This window comes from Dipodomys ordii, unplaced genomic scaffold (assembly GCF_000151885.1).
Source record: "Dipodomys ordii isolate 6190 unplaced genomic scaffold, Dord_2.0 Scaffold21, whole genome shotgun sequence".
Lineage (NCBI taxonomy): Eukaryota > Metazoa > Chordata > Mammalia > Rodentia > Heteromyidae > Dipodomys > Dipodomys ordii.
Window position 1 is genome coordinate 6,543,076 of NW_012267237.1, and position 18,829 is coordinate 6,561,904.

At 45.2% G+C, this 18,829-nt stretch overlaps 2 protein-coding genes across 2 annotated transcripts in view; one reads left to right on the forward strand and one right to left on the reverse strand.

Moving 5' to 3' along the window:
- Fam173b (family with sequence similarity 173, member B) overlaps nucleotides 1-130 on the reverse strand; it is a 16,730-nt gene extending 16,600 nt beyond the window's left edge. Inside the window, exon 1 of the mRNA XM_013013854.1 lies at nucleotides 64-130. Coding sequence (XP_012869308.1) covers nucleotides 64-79 — 16 coding nt within the window. The 5' untranslated portion in view covers nucleotides 80-130. The remainder of the gene's footprint in view (nucleotides 1-63) is intronic.
- A 191-nt stretch (nucleotides 131-321) lies between these two features.
- Nucleotides 322-18,413, forward strand: Cct5 (chaperonin containing TCP1, subunit 5 (epsilon)). The gene is made up of 11 exons (XM_013013871.1): nucleotides 322-597; nucleotides 5,528-5,588; nucleotides 6,051-6,215; nucleotides 8,114-8,312; nucleotides 11,222-11,414; nucleotides 11,728-11,877; nucleotides 14,224-14,343; nucleotides 14,954-15,139; nucleotides 15,778-15,915; nucleotides 16,958-17,138; nucleotides 18,212-18,413. The coding sequence occupies exons 1-11, from the start codon at nucleotides 493-495 to the stop codon at nucleotides 18,337-18,339; spliced, it is 1,626 nt and encodes a 541-aa protein (XP_012869325.1). The 5' UTR covers nucleotides 322-492; the 3' UTR covers nucleotides 18,340-18,413.
- The last annotated feature ends 416 nt before the right edge of the window (nucleotides 18,414-18,829 follow it).

The window sequence follows — 18,829 nt, forward strand, 5'->3', positions numbered from 1 at the left end:
CCGAGCGGCGCCCGCGCCCCCCTCCCATGACCGACGAGAGCGGCCGTGCCGGCCAGGCCTCACCTCCTCTTCCTGCCATCGCGAGATTTCCGGGCAGGAAGCGGAAGTGGACTCTACCATCGTCTCGAAGTCGGGGTGGGAGGACGAGGGAAAGCGTCGCGAGCCAACGAGGTCCTCAGTGAGACCTCCCCAGCAGAAGGCCCAAATTATAGTGTTTGACGACATGGCTAAATTAGTGCTAGACTTGTGGGCTCGAGGAGTTCCGGCCTCGAATTCCCCCCTACGGCCTTCTGGGTGATGGAAGTTTCCAAAGGCCGGCGCTTCCAGAAGGTACTGCCCGGCGTTAAATTAATCGCCGTTGAAAAATAAGTCTCGCGGGAGCTGCCCTGCGCATGCGCGCGCTGTGGAGCCTTTCCCGCGAGAAGGCGGCGCGCTCGCGGTTCCGGGAGTGGTCTCTGCCGGCGCTGGGCAAGTAACTCCCGCTGCTGCACCATGACGTCCGTGGGGACCCTCGCCTTCGACGAATATGGGCGCCCTTTCCTCATCATCAAGGACCAGGACCGCAAGTCTCGTCTTATGGGACTTGAGGCCCTCAAGGTAACGGCCCGGGGCCCGCTTGCTGGGAATGTAGGCAGACGGCCGCCGGAGCGCCTGTGCGCCTGCGCGAACCTGGGAGCGGTTCTGCCATGTGCTGCCCGGAAGGGCCGAGCACCTCCTCCTTTCGGGGAGTCCTCTGGACCCCGTCGGGCGTCGGGGTCCGCGCTTGGCGCTGCCAAGCCCGATGGGGGGTTAGGGTGTGCCGCGAGCGCCCTTCGGAGCCGGGCGGGGCGGCCGCACTGCGGTTCCCGGAGGAGCCTCCCGCTTCCCCGCACCGCGCCGGCCCTGCCCGGGTCCCGCCCCGCATCGCACCGCACCGCGCTCCGGGAGAAGCCGCGGCCGCCCGGCCCGGCCACGCTGATCTCCACCTGCTGTGCTCTCAGCAACCCCCAAAGGGGAAGGACGTGTTCTTTGTTTCTTTCTTTGTAGATGTGGCCATTCCCATCCCTGAGTGCATTTGCGAATGGTGCACGCCTAGACTCGGCGCCCTAAAAACTAGCGTTACTCCTCAAGGTAGAAAACTCGTAAGAACGAGTGAATGGCAGGAAAGAGGAGGCTCCCAAGGGCAATATTTTTGAACAGGCGAGAGCTGGAATCTCGAGAGATGGAACCGTTTGGGCAGGAACACGCAGGACAGTCAGTTGAGTGGAGGAACAGTGTGCTTGGTTCCAGTACATCACTGGAGGCTATAATCGTTCGTCATGAATGCTCCCCATAGAAGTCAAGACGTTGGGGTTTTAAGCAGACTTTTTTTTTTGTCGGTCTGAACTCTGGGCCTGGGCACTGTCCCTCAGCTCTTCAGCTCAAGGCTAGCACCCTACCACTTGAGCCACAGCGCCACTTCCCGCTCTTCCTGCTTATGTGGTGATGAGGAATCGAACCTAGGGCCTCATGCATGCAAGGCAAGCACTCTACCAACTGAGCCACTTTCCCAGCCCTTTCAGCAGACTTTTAAGTAGAGCAAATCAACATTTGATACAAAGTGAAAAAAAAGGGATAAGGAAGGCAAAGGAATTTGAATCGGTGCAAAGCTAGAGAAGGAATGAAGGCTAGATGGATCACCCACACATATGTGCACCAGATCTGAAATGTGCTTCTTTATTTGGTGTCTTGTGGTTTTTACTTAAACTGGTTTAGAAATCATAGAGGTCCTCAGACTTAAGACATGGCAGTTTTTTCATCATGCTGAAGACTTGATAGCTATTAAATAAGGTCATTTGAAGAATTGACCACACTGTAGTTGAGTCTTGATAATCAGTATCTGTTTGTTTTCCAGGGCTAAAAGAAGTTGCAAGCTATCTGCATTACACATTCAATTTCATTTTTCACCTAAACAGACTCCCAGTACATACATAACAAGTTAAAGTTAGAGCCAGGAGGGAGCTGGTGGCTCACAACTGTAATCCTAGCTACTTAGGAGCCTGAAACCTGAGGATCGTGGTTCAAAGCCAGCCCAGCCAAAAAAAAAGTCCTGTAAAGTCCACAGAAAAAAGCTGGAAGTGGCACTGTGGTTCAAGTGATAGAGCACTAGCCTTGAGCAAAATAAGCTCAAGGACAACACCTAGATCCTAAGTTCAAACCTCAGGACCAGCAAAAAATAATAAAAATCATTACAGCCGCCATTTTGTGTTAATTATGGGTTGTTGCATGTACCCTCACTCTGAAATGGTTGAGTTTGCAGAATCAAACGCTTAGAACCAGAGTAGTTGAGAACTTAGACAAAGCTACTAAAGAGCACAGTGGTGGTCTAAGTCCATTTCTGAGTCAAAGGTAGGGATCTGGAACAGTGTAGTCAGACTGTACTTTACTGGCATTGCTAACCAGTGTCCATACATTGTCCTGTTGGGAGACAACAAATTGACCCCAACCCAAGAAACATTTGCCTATGATTATTGTCCTCTTTAAAATTCTATTTCCTGGAAGTGGTGCTGTGGCTCAAGTGGTAGAAAGCTATCCTTGAGCAAAAGAAACTCAGGGATGGTGCCCAAGCTTCTGAGTTCAAGGACTGGCAAAAGACAGGGGCCTCCTGAGTTCTGTTTGCTTAGGCTACCAGTCCCCTGCTAGTTGTGTCTTTTGCAACATAATAAATGGGGTATCAGATAAGGATTATTGAACGTTTGAGTTGTTTCTAGTGTGTTTGTGTGTGTGTGTATGTGCGCGCACACACCTGGCGGGGAGGAGGGGGGGAACATGGCAGTACTAGAGCTTATACTGGGCTTGGGCACTGTCCCTCAGCTTTTTTACTCAGGACTACTAGCACTACCACTTGAGCCACAGCTCCACTTCTGATCTTTTGGATGGTTAGGGATGAGTGTCATAGGTAGGGACTTGGATGTGCTGCTCCTGCTGGCTTCGAACCACCTACAGACTGAGCCACTGGCACCCAGCTTCAATTGTTAAAAGGTTGATTGGCTCACAGCTCAAGCTGATAGATCACATCTATGATCATATCTACTCAGGAGACTAACATCTATGGATCTTAATTTGAAGCTAGTCTGAACAACAACAAAATTCTGAGACTCTTCACCAATTAACTAGCAAAAAAGTCAGAATTGGACATGAATCTCAAATGATAAGAGCACTGGCTGTGAGCGTAAGAGTGGGTCTCAAGTTCATACTTCAGTACTGCCACCCAGGTTTGCTCAGGATTTTGCTGAGTGGGGAGCTTTCTGTGTATCACTTCTGAGGGAATGAGAAGATATTTGAGGAACAGTCACAGCCTGTTGTCCCCAAAAAGAAGCTAAGTCTGTGATGTGAAGAGCTTTGAAAACAAAGGTGGCACTCTTCAACTTGAGCATATCTGCGGAGAATCTGGCTAGCTAGATGTTGGGTGAAACAAAACACATCTTGGCATTCCAGAGGGTGCTTTGGGTCTCAGTTGGGTTGGTGATGGCAAGAGTGGAAAAGAAAGGAAGGAGCCTATTTTGGAGCAAATTGCCTAGTTATGTTTGGGAGCAGGGAAGATCTTTTCAAGCTTGGTTACCTTTAGGTTTTTGTTGCCATTAGCCTAAATTTTAGTGGAAGGAGCCTGTCAGGAGAATTTCCCCACAAAGTAATGAACCTGCAGTAAGGCTATCATTGATTTTCCTAGAAGGTGGAAATCAGGCTTTAAGGCTATTTGGAAAATTTCATGAGCATTTGTTTCTCTAAGGTTGGCCCACTTGAGTGCTATTGAAGCCCTGGGTGTAAGGATATGTACTTGTAACCCTACAAGGGGAGACCAAAGGCCATGACACACTGAAGACAACAGTAAAAGAATCATTGTAATCATAATACCTTGAATGGGTAAAGGTTACACTTTTTCCCTTAACATTTAGAGCCATAAAAGGCAGCAAGTATTTTGTTAAGACTCTTCAGTTGTATATGACACTTTGCTGTATAGTAACTTAAAATTACAAACAGTAAGGTTGGGTGCTGGTGGCTCACCCCTGTAATCCTAGCTACTCAGGAGGCTGAGAACTGAGGGTTGCAGTTCAAAGACATCCTAGGCAGGAAAGTCCATGAAACTCTTTTTCTCCAGTAAACCACCAGAAAACCAGAAGTGGCACTGTATCTCAAGTGGTAGAGTGTTAGCCTTGAGCTGAAGGACATCTCCCAGGCCCAGAGTTCAAGCCACATAACCAACAATATATAATATATATTATATATATATATATTCATACACACATATACATATAGTACTTGGTTTATTAAGGGGTCTTGTTCTAAAACTGATGCAAAACAAAGCAAGCTAAATGCCTTCCTCAGCCAACAAAATCTTAGAGACAGGCATAAGTGGATCATACCAGTAATTGTAGTTGCTCAGGAGGCTGAGCTCTAAAGAACATGGCTCAAAGACAGCTTTGGCAGAAAAGTTCATGAGACTCATCTCCAGTTTGCCACCGAAACGCTGGAAGTGGAGCTGTGGCTCAAGTGGTTGAGTACAAAAGCCCACGTCCTTAGTTCAAGCACCCCAGGACCAATACATACAGAATCATGAATCTTACTGAGTCTGTAACTGAACCATGATGCCTTGATCTTTAAATTTTGTCTATAAAAAGAAGAAAGATTTCCACTTTCCCAAGCTGTAAGGCAAACAGTATTTTGGTATCTCTCCTATTTGCCATATTACCTTATCTACTTCTCTTTTCCCCTTAAAACATAATTTGTAACTGGTTGCTCTTCAAGAGACGGAGATCTAAGGATCATGGTTTAAGCCAGTCTGGGCAGGAAAATGTGAGACTCTTATGTCCAGTTCAGTTAATTAGCCAAAAGCCAGAAGCAAAGCTGTGGCTCACGTGGTAAAATACTGCCCTTGATCAAAAATGCTGAATGATGGCACCTGCCTAGGCCCTGAGGTCAAGCCCCAGTACCAGCACACAAAATAATATTTTGCACCTGCCACTTAGTTAAATGGAGTGAGAAGAATACCAGATAATTCACTCTAGTATTTCTGATGGCTAACTCTGAGCTGTAATTGGAATTTCAAATATGTGGAAGATTTTTCAAGCACAAGAATAAGCGGGGTAAACAGAACAGTACCTGATGTGTCCCCTCAGAATCCCTGCTCATTAGTTTACTATTCAAGACTACTTCGGCAGGCAAGGTTGGCTGTGTGGAGATCCTGTTGGCCAAGGAAACTGTTTGTACAGTGGGCCTTGGTGTCAGATTTCACGGTGCTGCATGTTTACAGTTAGACTCTGCAAGACCTATGGTTGGTGTGTCTGTGTTCTTTACTGTCAAAGGGATTATGAAAGGACCTACCACCTTGCTGTTAAATGAGATGATACAAAGAACTTGGTTCATAGTTGCAAATGTTAACAGCACTTAGATGTATAGCCTCTAAATGTAGAAATTTCTAGAGAGTAGAAAAAGGTTTTATAAGAAGCTAGGTGCTTCTACCTATTAATAATTTGTATCTGAATATTTGCTTTTTCGGTGTTTCATTTAGTCTCACATCATGGCTGCAAAGGCTGTAGCGAATACAATGAGAACATCACTGGGACCAAATGGTAAGAGCCCTATGTATTTTTTAACTAAAGTTTTAAATTGTAGTAATCAGTACAGCCTCTGGAAAAGTGGAGGAGGGAGGGAGGTTTGGGCTTTAGTTCAGTTGTAGATTGCTTTTCTACAATCCATAAGGCTCCGGGTTCATAAAAGAAAGCATCTGTTAGAAATGTGCAGGGAGGAAATGTGAAGCTACTCTGACCCAGACATGGTATTTAGTGTGTTCCAGGCTTGTTAAAAGTTATAATGTGCATTCAGCCTTTTCTCCCCTGTGGTTTAGCCAGATAGCTCTTTCCAATGTGCTGATTTTGGTTAACCATTCTAAGAATGTCTTAATGCAGAATTTTTTTATGCTCTTGAATTATTTGTTTCTAATGGTGTAAAGATGATAAGTGATGGAGGAGTGTATCTTTCTAACTACTTCTTGGATTGGTTGCCCAGAAACCTAAACATTGTTGTCTTCTAAGGGCTGGATAAGATGATGGTGGACAAGGATGGTGACGTGACCGTGACCAATGATGGCGCCACCATTCTAAGCATGATGGATGTGGATCATCAAATTGCCAAGCTGATGGTTGAACTGTCCAAATCCCAGGATGATGAAATTGGAGATGGAACCACGGGAGTGGTTGGTAAGAAGATAAAATACCCTTTAAGTTTTAATTTTACACAGACTACTTACACATCAGCCTGCACTCAAGTTTTACTATCCATAGTAACTGAGTGGGTCAGTGGAAGATAACAGCTATTTAAAATCAGTCACAGGGTAGTATTTTCTCTGAATCATATTATGAGGATGGGTTGGACAAATCCAAAACAAGTGGTCTAGACTTCAAAGCTTAAGTCTGGAGGAAATGAGGGCGTTAAACAATATGACAGGACAGCCAGTGATAATATGCAGTTTTTGGTTGGGACTGGTCAGTTTGTTGAGTTACAAAGAAGGGATAGGGAGCATCTGGCCCTGGAAGTCATTCAGTGTGTGACGGGACAGGTACCACAGGCACTTAATGTTACACTTCTGCTGCTCCAGGCCTGTCAGGCTGTGTTGATAATTGTATATGGCCCACAGATGTTTGGGGTTTTTTGTTGATTTGTGCCAGTCCTGGGGCTTGAACCTCATGCCATGGCTGCTCTCCTTGAGCTAGCACTCTGCCACTTGAGCTACAGCTCCATTTATAGGTTATCGGTGTTTCTTTGGATCTAAGAGTCTCATGGACTTCCCTACCTGGGCTGTCTTTGAAGCATGATCCTCAAATCTCAGCCTCCTGAATAGCCAAGGTTACAGGCATGAGCCTCCAGCACTCAACCACAAAGAATGTTATAAATATCCAACTGGCCCTTGCATAAAAAAGGTTCCTTGCCCCTCAAGGATGTTTGAGACAAGTGGGTGGATTATGGATTATGTAGTAGTATCAATGTTAAGTGTCTTGAGTATTACTGTTAAATTGAAGTTTTGTTGGAGACTACCCTGGTTCTCAGGCTACATGCTAAAATACAGAATGCTAACTTTCTGCAGCAGATTCCCAAATGATTGAACAAGGAACAAATAAAATAGGACCTGGTGGCAGTCTGTAGGTAGCACTGGGCAAAAGCATATGAGATAAGCCAGAAGGGCTACAAGTGAGGCACAGCTGATAGTGTGCTTGCTGGCAAGCATGGAACCCTGAGTTCAGAGCACCAGTACTGGTCCCCCTCCCGACCAACTATACCCTGGCATGTGGTGCATGTCTGTAATCCCACCCATCCAGAGGGTTTGAGACCAGTGTTAGAAAAGTTGATCCTGGCCCTACCTCAAAAAACAAAATAAGAACAATTGGGCTCCAGGTATGGCTCAAGTGGTACAGTGCTTGCCTCTCGTACTGTAACAAAAAATACATACGTGTGTGACAGGCATCAAAATGAGCAGAAAGGAAGACGGGAGGGAGAGTGAATTAAGAAGACAGATTTGTCAGTCCTCTTAATACCAGGATTATTTCATTATTTCCCTAGCCCAGGAATACTGCTTATTTTTCCTTTAAAACTATTCTTGCAGGCACCGGTGGCTCATGCCTGTAATCCTAGCTACTCAGGAGGCTTAGATCTGAGGATCATGGTGAAAGGCAGCCCAAACAGGAAAGTCCAAACCACCAGAAAACACTGTGGCTCAAGTGGCAAGAGCACTTGCCTTGAACTAAAGAGCTAAGGGACAGTGCCCAGGTCCAGAGTTCAAGCCCCAAAACCAACCCAAAAAAATACATATGTGTATACATATATATGTGTATATATTATTCTTCCAACATTATATTTTCTAGTTAACATATCATTATATTAACATTATATTCCTAGTTAACATGTCACTCAGGGAGAAGTAACATTTGTCTATAAGGGAAGACCCACCAATTAGACCTTAACCAGAACCAAAGTGGGGATGGAGTCCCTTTCAGAATAGTCTGTTTGGTTTATTTCCAGGGTAGCTTCTAGCTCATATTGATTGTCCTACTCTAAAGGTTTGTGTTTTTCCTAAACTAGTGGTCTGTTGCTCTGCCTGCAGTGCTGGCTGGTGCTTTGCTGGAAGAAGCTGAGCAGTTGCTGGACCGCGGCATCCACCCAATCAGAATTGCAGACGGCTATGAACAGGCAGCCCGTATTGCTATTGAGCATCTGGACAAGATCAGTGACAATGTCCTTGTTGACAGGGTTAATACCGAACCCCTGATTCAGACGGCCAAAACTACACTGGGCTCCAAAGTGTGCGTGTCATGTTGGTAGAGTTACAGTTACACATTGTATATGAGAACCATTGGTTTCTAAAGGCAACAGTCAGTTGGCTGGTGCTTGGTATTGATTTTAAGTTTCTGTGATTTTGATTCCCCTTGTTTTTAATGTGGATGTAGATAATATGCATCTTGTGTTTTCATTCGAGGCTGACTTTACCGTTGGGTTTTAAATCGCCAGGACAATATTTGTATACTTAATACTACTTTAGTAGTTTAAATTTTTGACCTGTCATGACACTTATTCATGTCTTTCAGCTAGGAAGTCATGGTAAGGGCTCACAAATTTTATTCAAGCAAATTCAGGAGTCCAAAATTTCAATTTATACTAAGGAGAGAGAGGCTTCTTTTACTAAAACTTACTTATTGTCAGCACACATTCGTTACAGTGTGGCATTTTCATACATGCCTGCAATTTACTGTCAACCTCGCCTCGCTCTTTGCCTTCTCCCTTAAAACAGTTTCAACAAGTCTCATTGTTCTGTTTTCATATAGAGATATAAAGTACTTCACCCACACCCATCCTTTTTCATCCTCTCCACCCCTGTTGATACCTATACCCAGCATGGCCTTGTGTGTGTGTGTGTGTGTTTACCAAGTGGTTTCCCCATGTACGTGGCAACACACATGCATATGTTATTTGTTTGTTTTTTTCAGTCGTGGGGCTTGAACTCTGGGCCTGGGTGCTGTCCCTAGCGCTCTACCGCTTGAGCCACAGCTGACTTTTCCTGCCTGGGCTGGCTTTGAACTGTGATCCTCAGATCTCAGCCTCCTGAGTAGCTAGGATTACAGGCCTGAGCCACCAGCGCCCGGCATACACATGCGTATGATTTTTTTTGTTTGTTTTTGTTTTTTGGGGTCCAGTCATGGGGCCTGAACTCTGGGCCTAGGCGCTATCCTTCAGCTCTTCAGCTCAAGGCTAGCGCTCTACCACTTGAGCCACAGCGCCACTACTGGCTTTTTTCTTTTTGCTTATGTGGTGCTAAGGAATCGAACCCAGGGCCTCAGGCATGCAAGGCAAGCGCTCTACCACTGAGCTACCTTCCCAGCCCACATGCGTGTGTTTTGATGAGAATAATCCCTTCTATTTCTCTTTCTCTGACCCCCTCATCGCCTGTCATTCAGCACCTTTCAGTGAGATGACTTAGCAATCTTCACACATAGATGTAAAGTATCTTAGTATTACTGCCAAGGAAAGATAGTCTTAGTTGATTTGCCAGGTGATTTCAATGTTTGCATAATTCCTTCTATTTGCTGGGCTTCCCTGGTGTCACCAAGGCACAAAATCAAAACTTATACAGGGGCTGGGAAGGTGGCTCAGTGGTAGAGTGCTTGCCTTGCATGCATGAGGCCCTGGGTTCGATTCCTCAAGCACCACATAAGCAGAAAAAGCCAGAAGTGGCGCTGTGGCTCAAGTGGTAGAGAGCTATCCTTGAGCTGAAGAGCTGAGGGACAGCGCCCAGGCCCAGAGTTCAGGCCCCACGACTGGGAAAAAAAAATTGCCATAAGGTAGTATAACTGTAACAATGAAGTATGGTAAGCTGGGCACCAGTAGTTCATGCTTGTAATCCTTGCTACTCAGGAGGCTGAGATCTGAGGATCACAGTTCAATCAGACAGGCCAGAAAAGTCCATGAGCCTTTTGGGGGGAGAGGGGGGGCTTGGGCACTGTCCTTCAGCTCAAGGCAAGCATTGTACCACTTGAGCCATAGCACCACTTCCGGTTTTCTAGTGGTTTATTGGGGAGATAAGAGTCTCATGGCAGGCTTTGAACTGCAATCCTCAGATCTCAGCCTCTTGAATAGCTAGGATTACAGGCGAGAGCCACCACGCCCAGCGGACAAATGATTTTTTGTGTTGTTGTTTTATTATATTTATTTTTTAATTTATTTTTTTGTCATGGGGCCTGAACTCTGGGCCTGGGCACTGTCCCTCAGCTCTTCAGCTCAAGGCTAGATCACCATGAGCCATCTCTGGCCCACTTAAGTCCTATTTGCTCATGAAAAAATGGTATTATTACTTAAACTACATGAATCTTAACCTTTCCGTTTAAGCTGAACCTGGTCTATTAGAGCCCTTATATAACCCAGCTGTATTCTCCCACCCCACCCCATTCCCCTTCACCCCCAGTCCTGGGGCTTGAATTCAGGGCCTGGGTACTGTCCCTGATCTTTTGCTCAAGGTTAGCACTCTACCACTTGAATCACAGCACCACTTCTGACTTTTTCTGTTTATGTGGCATTGAGGAATCGAACTCAGGGCTTCATGCATGGTAGGCAGGCACTCTACCACTAAGTCCACCCAGCTGTATTTATAGGTCTTTGCTATAGAAAATGTTCAGATTGTCTTGATAGTGGTCAAATGAAAACAGAGGAAAATACTTTGCTTTGATGTTGACATTTTTGGCTCCCTGTTTCTCTTTTTTGGATGACATAAGATACCAGACATTGCATTTTAAGTGCTAGGCTTCTCTGTGGTTTTTCCGGACTAAATTTATCCAGCAGTCTTCAAGTGTTAACAGCTCAGATTTAGTACTTTGCCTACGTGATTTGTCTTTCCTATTTTAGTTGAACTTAGGAAACTATTGTTAAAATGTTTGTCCCATGCTACATTGGTTTTTTGTGTACCTTAAGGAAACGGTAACTTTCAGTTAGTAAAAAGTGAACATTTTTCTTCACTCACATTATGGTCCGCTCTTGGGGTCCATGGTCTAGATTGATAGTTACTGCCTCCAAATGGTTGAAAATGTAGGCTATAATCTCCCTTTATAGAAAAGTGGACATCTTTAGATTTGCAAAATACTGTGAATTCCATTCGATGATGGGTTCTGCTCCGGTCACAGCAGTTGTGAAATGTATGTGAGAAGTTCTGTGGTGTTTTTATCAGGGTTAACAGCTGTCACCGACAAATGGCTGAGATCGCTGTGAATGCAGTCCTCACTGTGGCCGACATGGAGCGGAGAGATGTTGACTTTGAGCTCATCAAAGTGGAAGGCAAAGTGGGCGGGAGGCTGGAGGACACCAAACTGATCAAGGGCGTAATTGTGGATAAAGATTTCAGTCACCCTCAGATGCCGAAAGTAAGTCACTGCTTTCATGGCTTCATTCTGTGTTTACTCTCAAATCCATTTGATAGGAGCTGGGTGTCTGTAGCTCATGCCTATAATCCTAGCTGCTCAGGAGACAGATCTGAGAATCTGTCTATGCAGATAAATCTATGAGACACTTCTCTTCAAATAACCAGCAAAAGGCTGGAATTGTGAAATATCTCATGGTAGAGCATCAACTGTGAGCCAAAAAGCTAAGCAAAAGCACACAGTCCTGAGTTTAAGCCCTGGTACCAGCATCAAAAAAACTCCCAATGTGTTGAATTGTTTTTCTTTTTCTCCATAGAAAGTGGAAGATGCTAAGATTGCAATTCTCACATGTCCGTTTGAACCACCTAAACCAAAGACAAAGCACAAGCTGGATGTGACCTCTGTGGACGACTACAAAGCTCTTCAGAAATACGAAAAGGAGAAGTTTGAAGAGATGATTCAACAAGTAAGTAGCAGTCCTTAGTGAACAGTAAACTCCCGGACGACAGGATTTCATACATGAGTGTGGTTAGTGTGGCACTAACCTTAGTTGCCATCTCGATGCTTCATTTGTTTGGCTACAAATAGCAGACAGTATAGTCTGTTCAGGTGAAGTCATAAAAATAATAACATGAGTCAAACGGGCCTGCGTTTTGGCAAAACAGTTCCTTTTGGGAATCTACTGGGGAATTTTAAGCACTAATCCTTTAGGGTATATGAACAAAGATGATGGTTGGAACATTATTTATCATAGCAAACACTAAAGGTTTTTCATTCTCTTAGGGAGTTACTGGATTCACTTTTTTTTTTTTTTTTTGGTCGTGGGGCTTGAACTCTGGGCCTGGGCGCTGTCCCTGTGCTCTTCAGCTCAAGGCGAGTGCTCTACCACTTGAGCCACAGCACCACTTCGGTTTCCTAGTGGTTTATTGGAGATGAGTCTCAGGGACTTTCCTGCCCAGGCTGGCTTTGAACTGTGATCCTCAGATCTCAGCCTCCTGAGTAGCTAGGATTACAGGCATGAGCCACCGGCGCCTGGCTCATTTATTTCTTGATGGTGCCTTTTATTGTAGGCACTGGTGTATAACTGAACCAAACTCTTGTTAACAACAGATACTGCTCAGAGAAGGCCTCTAGGAAATGAGAGTGCTGTCTGGTGAGGAGCATTCCGGGCTGAGGCAGGAGCATGGCTCACTTGCATAAGAATAGCCCGTGACTGGTTGAAGCCTATTGGCAACCTCTGAGCTGGGCCAGGGGAGTACTGGCTGAGACACTGAAGGAGAGAGAAAATGACAGTTGAAAGTTTGGATAGGTCAGGTTGGGCATTCGCAGGTGGCTAAGAAAGAACCACTGCATACTGAGTGCTGTTGATTGTTGATAGCCTGCATTCCTAGAGAGCAGATAGATACCAGGTTGGGGCGGGGAGGAGAGGGGATTGGTCCTGCAGTAAACCATTCAAGTGGTCTCCATGGGAGGGCCGGTCTATTTGTCACATTGCCTTCTTGAGAAAAAGCATTTGTAGGCCTTTACTTGCACAGTGGATATGTGCTTCTCCAGAAGCATTCCTAACCACAGCATTTAGGAAGCAGAGACAAAAAGACCGTGAGTTCAAAGCCAGCCTTAGCTCTACAGATCATTCATTAAGAAGCAATGTTGAGCTGGGTGCTGGTGGCTCATACCTGCAATCCTAGTTACTCAGGAGACTGAGATCTGAGGATCACAATTCAATGCCAGCCCGGGCAGGGACGTCTGTGAGTCTCTTATCTCCAGTAAACCGACTCAGGTGGTAGAGCACTAGCTTTGAGCTGAAGAGCTGAGGGACAGCATACAGGCCCAGAGTTCAAGCCTCATGACCACCAAAAAAATAAAAAGCAAGGTTGCTTGTCTCTTTGAATCTGTAAACAATTCTTTCTTGATCCTCGGAGTACTGTTCCATTCCAGTGAGGTAAGTAAGGTGCAGAAAAACATGTCATAACACTGATTTTATTTCAAGCACACAAGTGAAAAATACTTTAAGTGCTTAGGACAGGGCAGAGCTGATAAACCCACAGGGTGGGCATTGGCTTTCTTGATACGTCTTTTGTCTTGCTTCTTAATAGTGGGTTTGGCATGAATTATTGTTTGTAGCTAGAGATTGGAACCAATAGAAAAATAAGCATTCATGTGTTTCCCTCTTTCTCTTTTCTCTGCTTCATCTACCCCCTCACTCCTGGACCTGGGACTTGAACTCTGGGCCTTTTTGTCCAAGACTAGCACTCTACCACTTGAGCCATAGCACCACTTCCTGCTTTTTCTGTGATTAATTGGAGATTAAGAGTCTCACAGACTTTCCTGACTGAGCTGGCTTTAAACTGTGATCCTCAGATCTCAGCCTCCTGCCCCAGCTAGCTTCAAACTACAGTCATCAGATCTTGGCCCCCCAAGTTGCTAAGATTACAGGAGTGAGCAACTGGTGCGCAGCTTCTCTGTTTTGTTTGCCAGCCAGTTCTGGGGCTTAAACTTGGCCTGGATGCTGTCCCTGAACTCCTTTTGCTCAAGACTAGCACTCTACCACTTGAGCTATAGTGCCACTTCCTGCTTTTTCTGTGATTAATTGAAGATAAGAGTCTCACAGACTTTCCTGAGTGGGCTGGCTTTGAATTGTGATCCTCAGATCTCAGCCTCCTGAGTAGCTAGGACTATGGGTGTGAGCCACCAGCACCCAGCTTTTTTTTGTACCTACATGACAATGATGCATCTCCTTTTTTTTTCCCCAAACTCTGTAACATGTAGGGCTTAATTTTTGTTAATATGATTATGGAATTTCCTTTCCCAGATTAAAGAAACTGGTGCTAACCTAGCTATTTGCCAGTGGGGCTTTGACGACGAAGCCAATCATTTACTTCTTCAGAACAACCTGCCTGCGGTTCGCTGGGTTGGAGGACCTGAGATCGAGGTAGGGAGCCCCACAGGAGCACCTTCCTGGGCGTGGGGCTGAGCTTTGGGTGAGCACAGGATTCTGAAATAACTGACCTCATCATGCAAGTCTTGGGTTAGAGGAACAGTAGGAGCTAGAGAGCAAGGAAGTGCTAGAAGTATGGCAGCTTGAATAGCTTTCCAGTCCTCTCCCCTGGCCTTCTTGTTGCCTTTCTGCGGTGACTGAGTGCTAACAACCCTCCTAGCATGGAGGATGTGAGCTGAGGGAGGGAGGGCTATGCCAGTGATAGCCAGGCAGCGCCAGAGGAGACCAAGACACCCAGCACTTTAATCTGTTCACCTAATGAGGTACTCGCCATGCACAGGAAATTTTCCCCCCATCATAGTACAGTAAGGAAGTGGTGCTGTGGCTCAAGGGGTAGAGCGCTAGCCTTGAGCTGAAGAGTTGAGAGACAGCGCCCAGGCCCAGAGTTCAAGCCCCACGACTAACAGTTAAAAAAAAATAGTACAGTAATTCTGTTGACAAGGGAGTCCTAGGTTAGGTTTAGCTTCCTTGCAACGCGGTTTTGAAAGATCGCCAGTATCCACCAATACTTGTCTTCATCCTTCTTTCTGCCCCACCCAATTAGCTGATTGCCATCGCCACGGGCGGGCGGATAGTTCCCCGGTTCTCGGAGCTCACGGAAGAGAAGCTGGGCTTTGCCGGTCTCGTACAGGAGATCTCATTCGGTACAACTAAAGACAAGATGCTGGTCATCGAGCAGTGTAAGAACTCCAGGGCCGTAACCATTTTCATTAGAGGAGGAAATAAGATGGTAAGATTTCCATTCTTTGTTCTGATTTTTAAGGACTTCTTGGCTTTTTTGCACATAATGAATTTGACTAAGATAAAGTTATTATTTTTTTTTAAAACCATTTTTCTCAAAGAAGCAATGGTGTATCATGGGGTAAAGTTATAGAAGACTAGCTGAGCATGGTGATAATTGCCTGTAAAGAGTTCATAGTGAGGTGCTCCACAGTGAGGTGCTGTCTCTGAAACCAGAGGCTTAGGGTTGTAGTTCAGTGGCAGTACAGTGGTCCAGCATGCACAGGCCGGGGTTCAGTCTGTAGCCCTGCAAGGAAAAAAAATTACTAAATACCGCTAAGATACCACGTTGCTTTCCTGCTGTCACTTAGAAAATCGAAAGAGATGCTAATGAGATTTTTACCATATTGTGATAAATGTAGATTGTTGTAAGAATCTTTTTCTAACTATGTTATGAGAAGGAAAGGTATGATAGAGATTGGGATAACCTACCCTTTCTATTTGTTTTTAACCACGATGGTTAAAAAGATGGACCCTTGAGAATATTGCTGGGCTTGGTCAGCACTTAGCCTAACCCAGACATAGCAGATACTTGGCTCTGTGGCGAATGGTCTTGACCACACTAATTTACATAGAATTTCTCCCCAGATCATTGAGGAAGCAAAACGGTCTCTTCACGATGCTTTGTGTGTCATCCGGAACCTCATCCGTGATAACCGCGTGGTGTATGGGGGAGGAGCAGCAGAAATCTCCTGTGCTTTGGCAGTCAGCCAAGAAGCAGACAAGGTAAAAGACTTAGGCACTTCTAGCTGGTGGAATACCACAGCTGCTAACTGAATGAACAAAAGCAGCCTGAGTCATATGTCATGGATTTTAACCTAAATTTATTCTCATGCTATACCTTATTCAGGTCACTGTAAGTTAGTATTCCTTGGCCATTTTCAGCCATTCCAGATTAATGGAATGATTTAAAAAGTAAGCAATGGAGATAAGACCTCTCTCAAACATGTATTTATGTCTTCTATATCTTTATTGTGTAGTGAATGATTGCTTGATCTTCTGATGTGTTAAAAAGACTCAAGCAAGCTAGGTGCTGCTAGTGGCTCACACTTATAATCTTAGCTACTCAGGTGGCTGAGCTCTGAAGGATCACAGTTCAAAGCCAGCCTAGGCAGGAAAGTCTGAGATTCTTAATCGCCAATTAACTTCCAAACCGCTGAAAGTAGAGCTGTGGCTTAAAGTGCTAGAGCATCACTAGCCTTGTCCACAAAAGCCAGGCCCTGGGGAATGCATGCCAGCAGCTCCTGTCCTTCTAGTTACTCAGGAGGCTGAGATCAGAAAAGTATGGCTTAAGCAGGCATGGGTAGAAAAATCTAAGACTGCATCTCCAATTAACCAGTAAAATGTCAGACTGGTGGTATGATTCAAATGTTTAGAGGTACCAGTTACAAGTGAAAAAGCCAAGCAAGAACAAGCGGCCTGCTGGGCACTGGTGACTCACACCTGTAATCCTAGCTGTTCAGGAGGCTGAGATCTGAGGATTGCGGTTCAAAGCCAGCTAGGGCAGAAGAGTACCTGTGAGACTCCAACTAGCCACTCAAAAACTGAAAGTGGCACTCTGGTTCACAGTGGTAGAGCACCAGCCTGAAGAACAAGAGGTCTTAAAGATCAAGCCTCTGCCATCACACACAAACACAGACACACACACACTGTTCAGGAGACCTTATTCTTAAATTCTTCATGAGTTTTTCATTTTGTAGTATAGTTAGGCTTACCTATAGTAGGTTTGGTTTTGCCGCATGTACTCACCGCCCCTGTGCCTTGCCAGTGCCCAACCTTGGAGCAGTACGCCATGAGAGCTTTCGCAGATGCATTGGAGGTCATCCCCATGGCCCTTTCCGAAAACAGCGGCATGAATCCCATCCAGACCATGACTGAAGTCCGAGCCAGACAAGTCAAGGAGAACAACCCTGCGCTTGGGATCGACTGCTTGCACAAGGGGACAAACGGTGAGGGACTGTCCTGCTCTTTGTGTGACATGTATATTTGTATTTTTACATTTAGTATTTGTGTACTGTGTGGATGTATAGCATAATACACAGTGGATTTTCATATCTTCCGATCCCTAAACACACTGGGTAGTCAGGTCCTGGGATGTGGAATGTTTAAGTTGATTACCTAAGGAATGATCCGTTGTAACAACATAAAACTCAGTTTGATAGAAGCGTAACTGCAGTGTTTCCAAAGAAATGTTATAATGTCCTAATTCCTGTTGAACACAACTCTCTTATCAAAGTGGTTCTGATGTCATACAGACTGTGAGTTGGACCGTTGAGTTTATGCATACTATATGGTGATATCCCAAAGATGATGGCTGGTGGCACTGACTGTTGTGAAGGACAACCAGCTTTGTCATTTGTTTGGGGTGGCGGGGAGCCTTTTAGTTTCTTGAAAATGTGGCCCTGGGATTCCTGTGTGCGGGAGGCCATTTCTGCATTCCTGTGAGTCAGTATCAAGCACAGGATTTGACAGTTCCCACACAGAAGTGGGTGTGTGTTCTGACTTCATGCTCGGATAGGTCTCAAGGATTGTAGCAATAAAACATCAGACATGCATTTGATGTCTCTGAATTGAAAGTCTCTGAGTATTAGCATCTTTTTTTTGGCCAGTTCTGGGGCTTGAATTCAGGGCTTAGGCACTGTCCTTGAGCTGCTTTTACAGTGCCCAAGGCACTCTACCACTTGACCCACAGCGCCACTTCCAGTTTTTTTCTGTGTATGTGGGTCCTGAGGAATTGAACCCAGGGCCTCATGCATGCTAGACAAGCACTCTACCACTAAACCACATTCCCAGCCTGGGAATTAGCATTTCTAAGGAATATTTTGCATTTCTGCACCTTCGCAGGTTGGGAGTCCTTGCAACCTTGTTGCCTCAGTTTCCCTTGTAACTGGGGCTGCAGGCCTTGCAGGCCTACACCGCCATGCCCACCCATACTTCCTAACCTGTGTGATCCTTATGTTGAAGCTGTTGGTTGATAGCAAGTGTGTGTGCTAAGATTAACTCCTTTGTTTGTATTTTTCAGATATGAGACAGCAGCATGTCATAGAAACCTTAATTGGCAAAAAGCAACAGATATCTCTTGCAACACAAATGGTCAGAATGATTTTGAAGATTGATGACATTCGCAAGCCTGGAGAATCTGAAGAATAAAGAAAAAAGGTAGACGTGTAGTAGAAAGATCCACTGGTGTGATTAAATAAACAGGTCTCCTGGGTGCCTCTGCAGTTATTTATCACGTCCTTTCTCTGACACTGGTGAGGGCTCACAAGACAGCTGTTCGCCTTTCACTTGGTTTCACTTGTTCAGAGCTGGGTAAGCGCAGACATAGTGTCCCTGGATTTTGTATTCACTATAGAGATCTGTTGGAGCAACCTTTGTCTTCTCTTCAAGAAACACTTATTGTAAGATTAATTAAATGCTGCCTTAATTGAAGGATTCGAGATTTTTTTCAATGTAAAGTAGGTACAGTTTTAGCAGCTTAAATGTTCTTGGGATTGACTTCAGCATGGGGAGGGATGATTCTCTGCCCGACAAAATGGTGGGTCCTTTGGTTACAGAGGTGAGTCATAGACAATAAGTATGATCACTAGGCTAATCGACACACCTGTTGGTACTGTGCTGGGAGAAACGCAGTGTGCGG

Excerpts from the sequence above, each read along its gene's own strand:
- Cct5 (XM_013013871.1), top strand. The coding sequence starts at position 493 with ATGACGTCCGTGGGGACCCTCGCCTTCGACGAATATGGGCGCCCTTTC. Across the intron at positions 598-5,527 it reads TGGGACTTGAGGCCCTCAAG|TCTCACATCATGGCTGCAAA; the intron begins GTAACGGCCCGG and ends TGTTTCATTTAG. Across the intron at positions 8,313-11,221 it reads ACTACACTGGGCTCCAAAGT|GGTTAACAGCTGTCACCGAC; the intron begins GTGCGTGTCATG and ends TGTTTTTATCAG.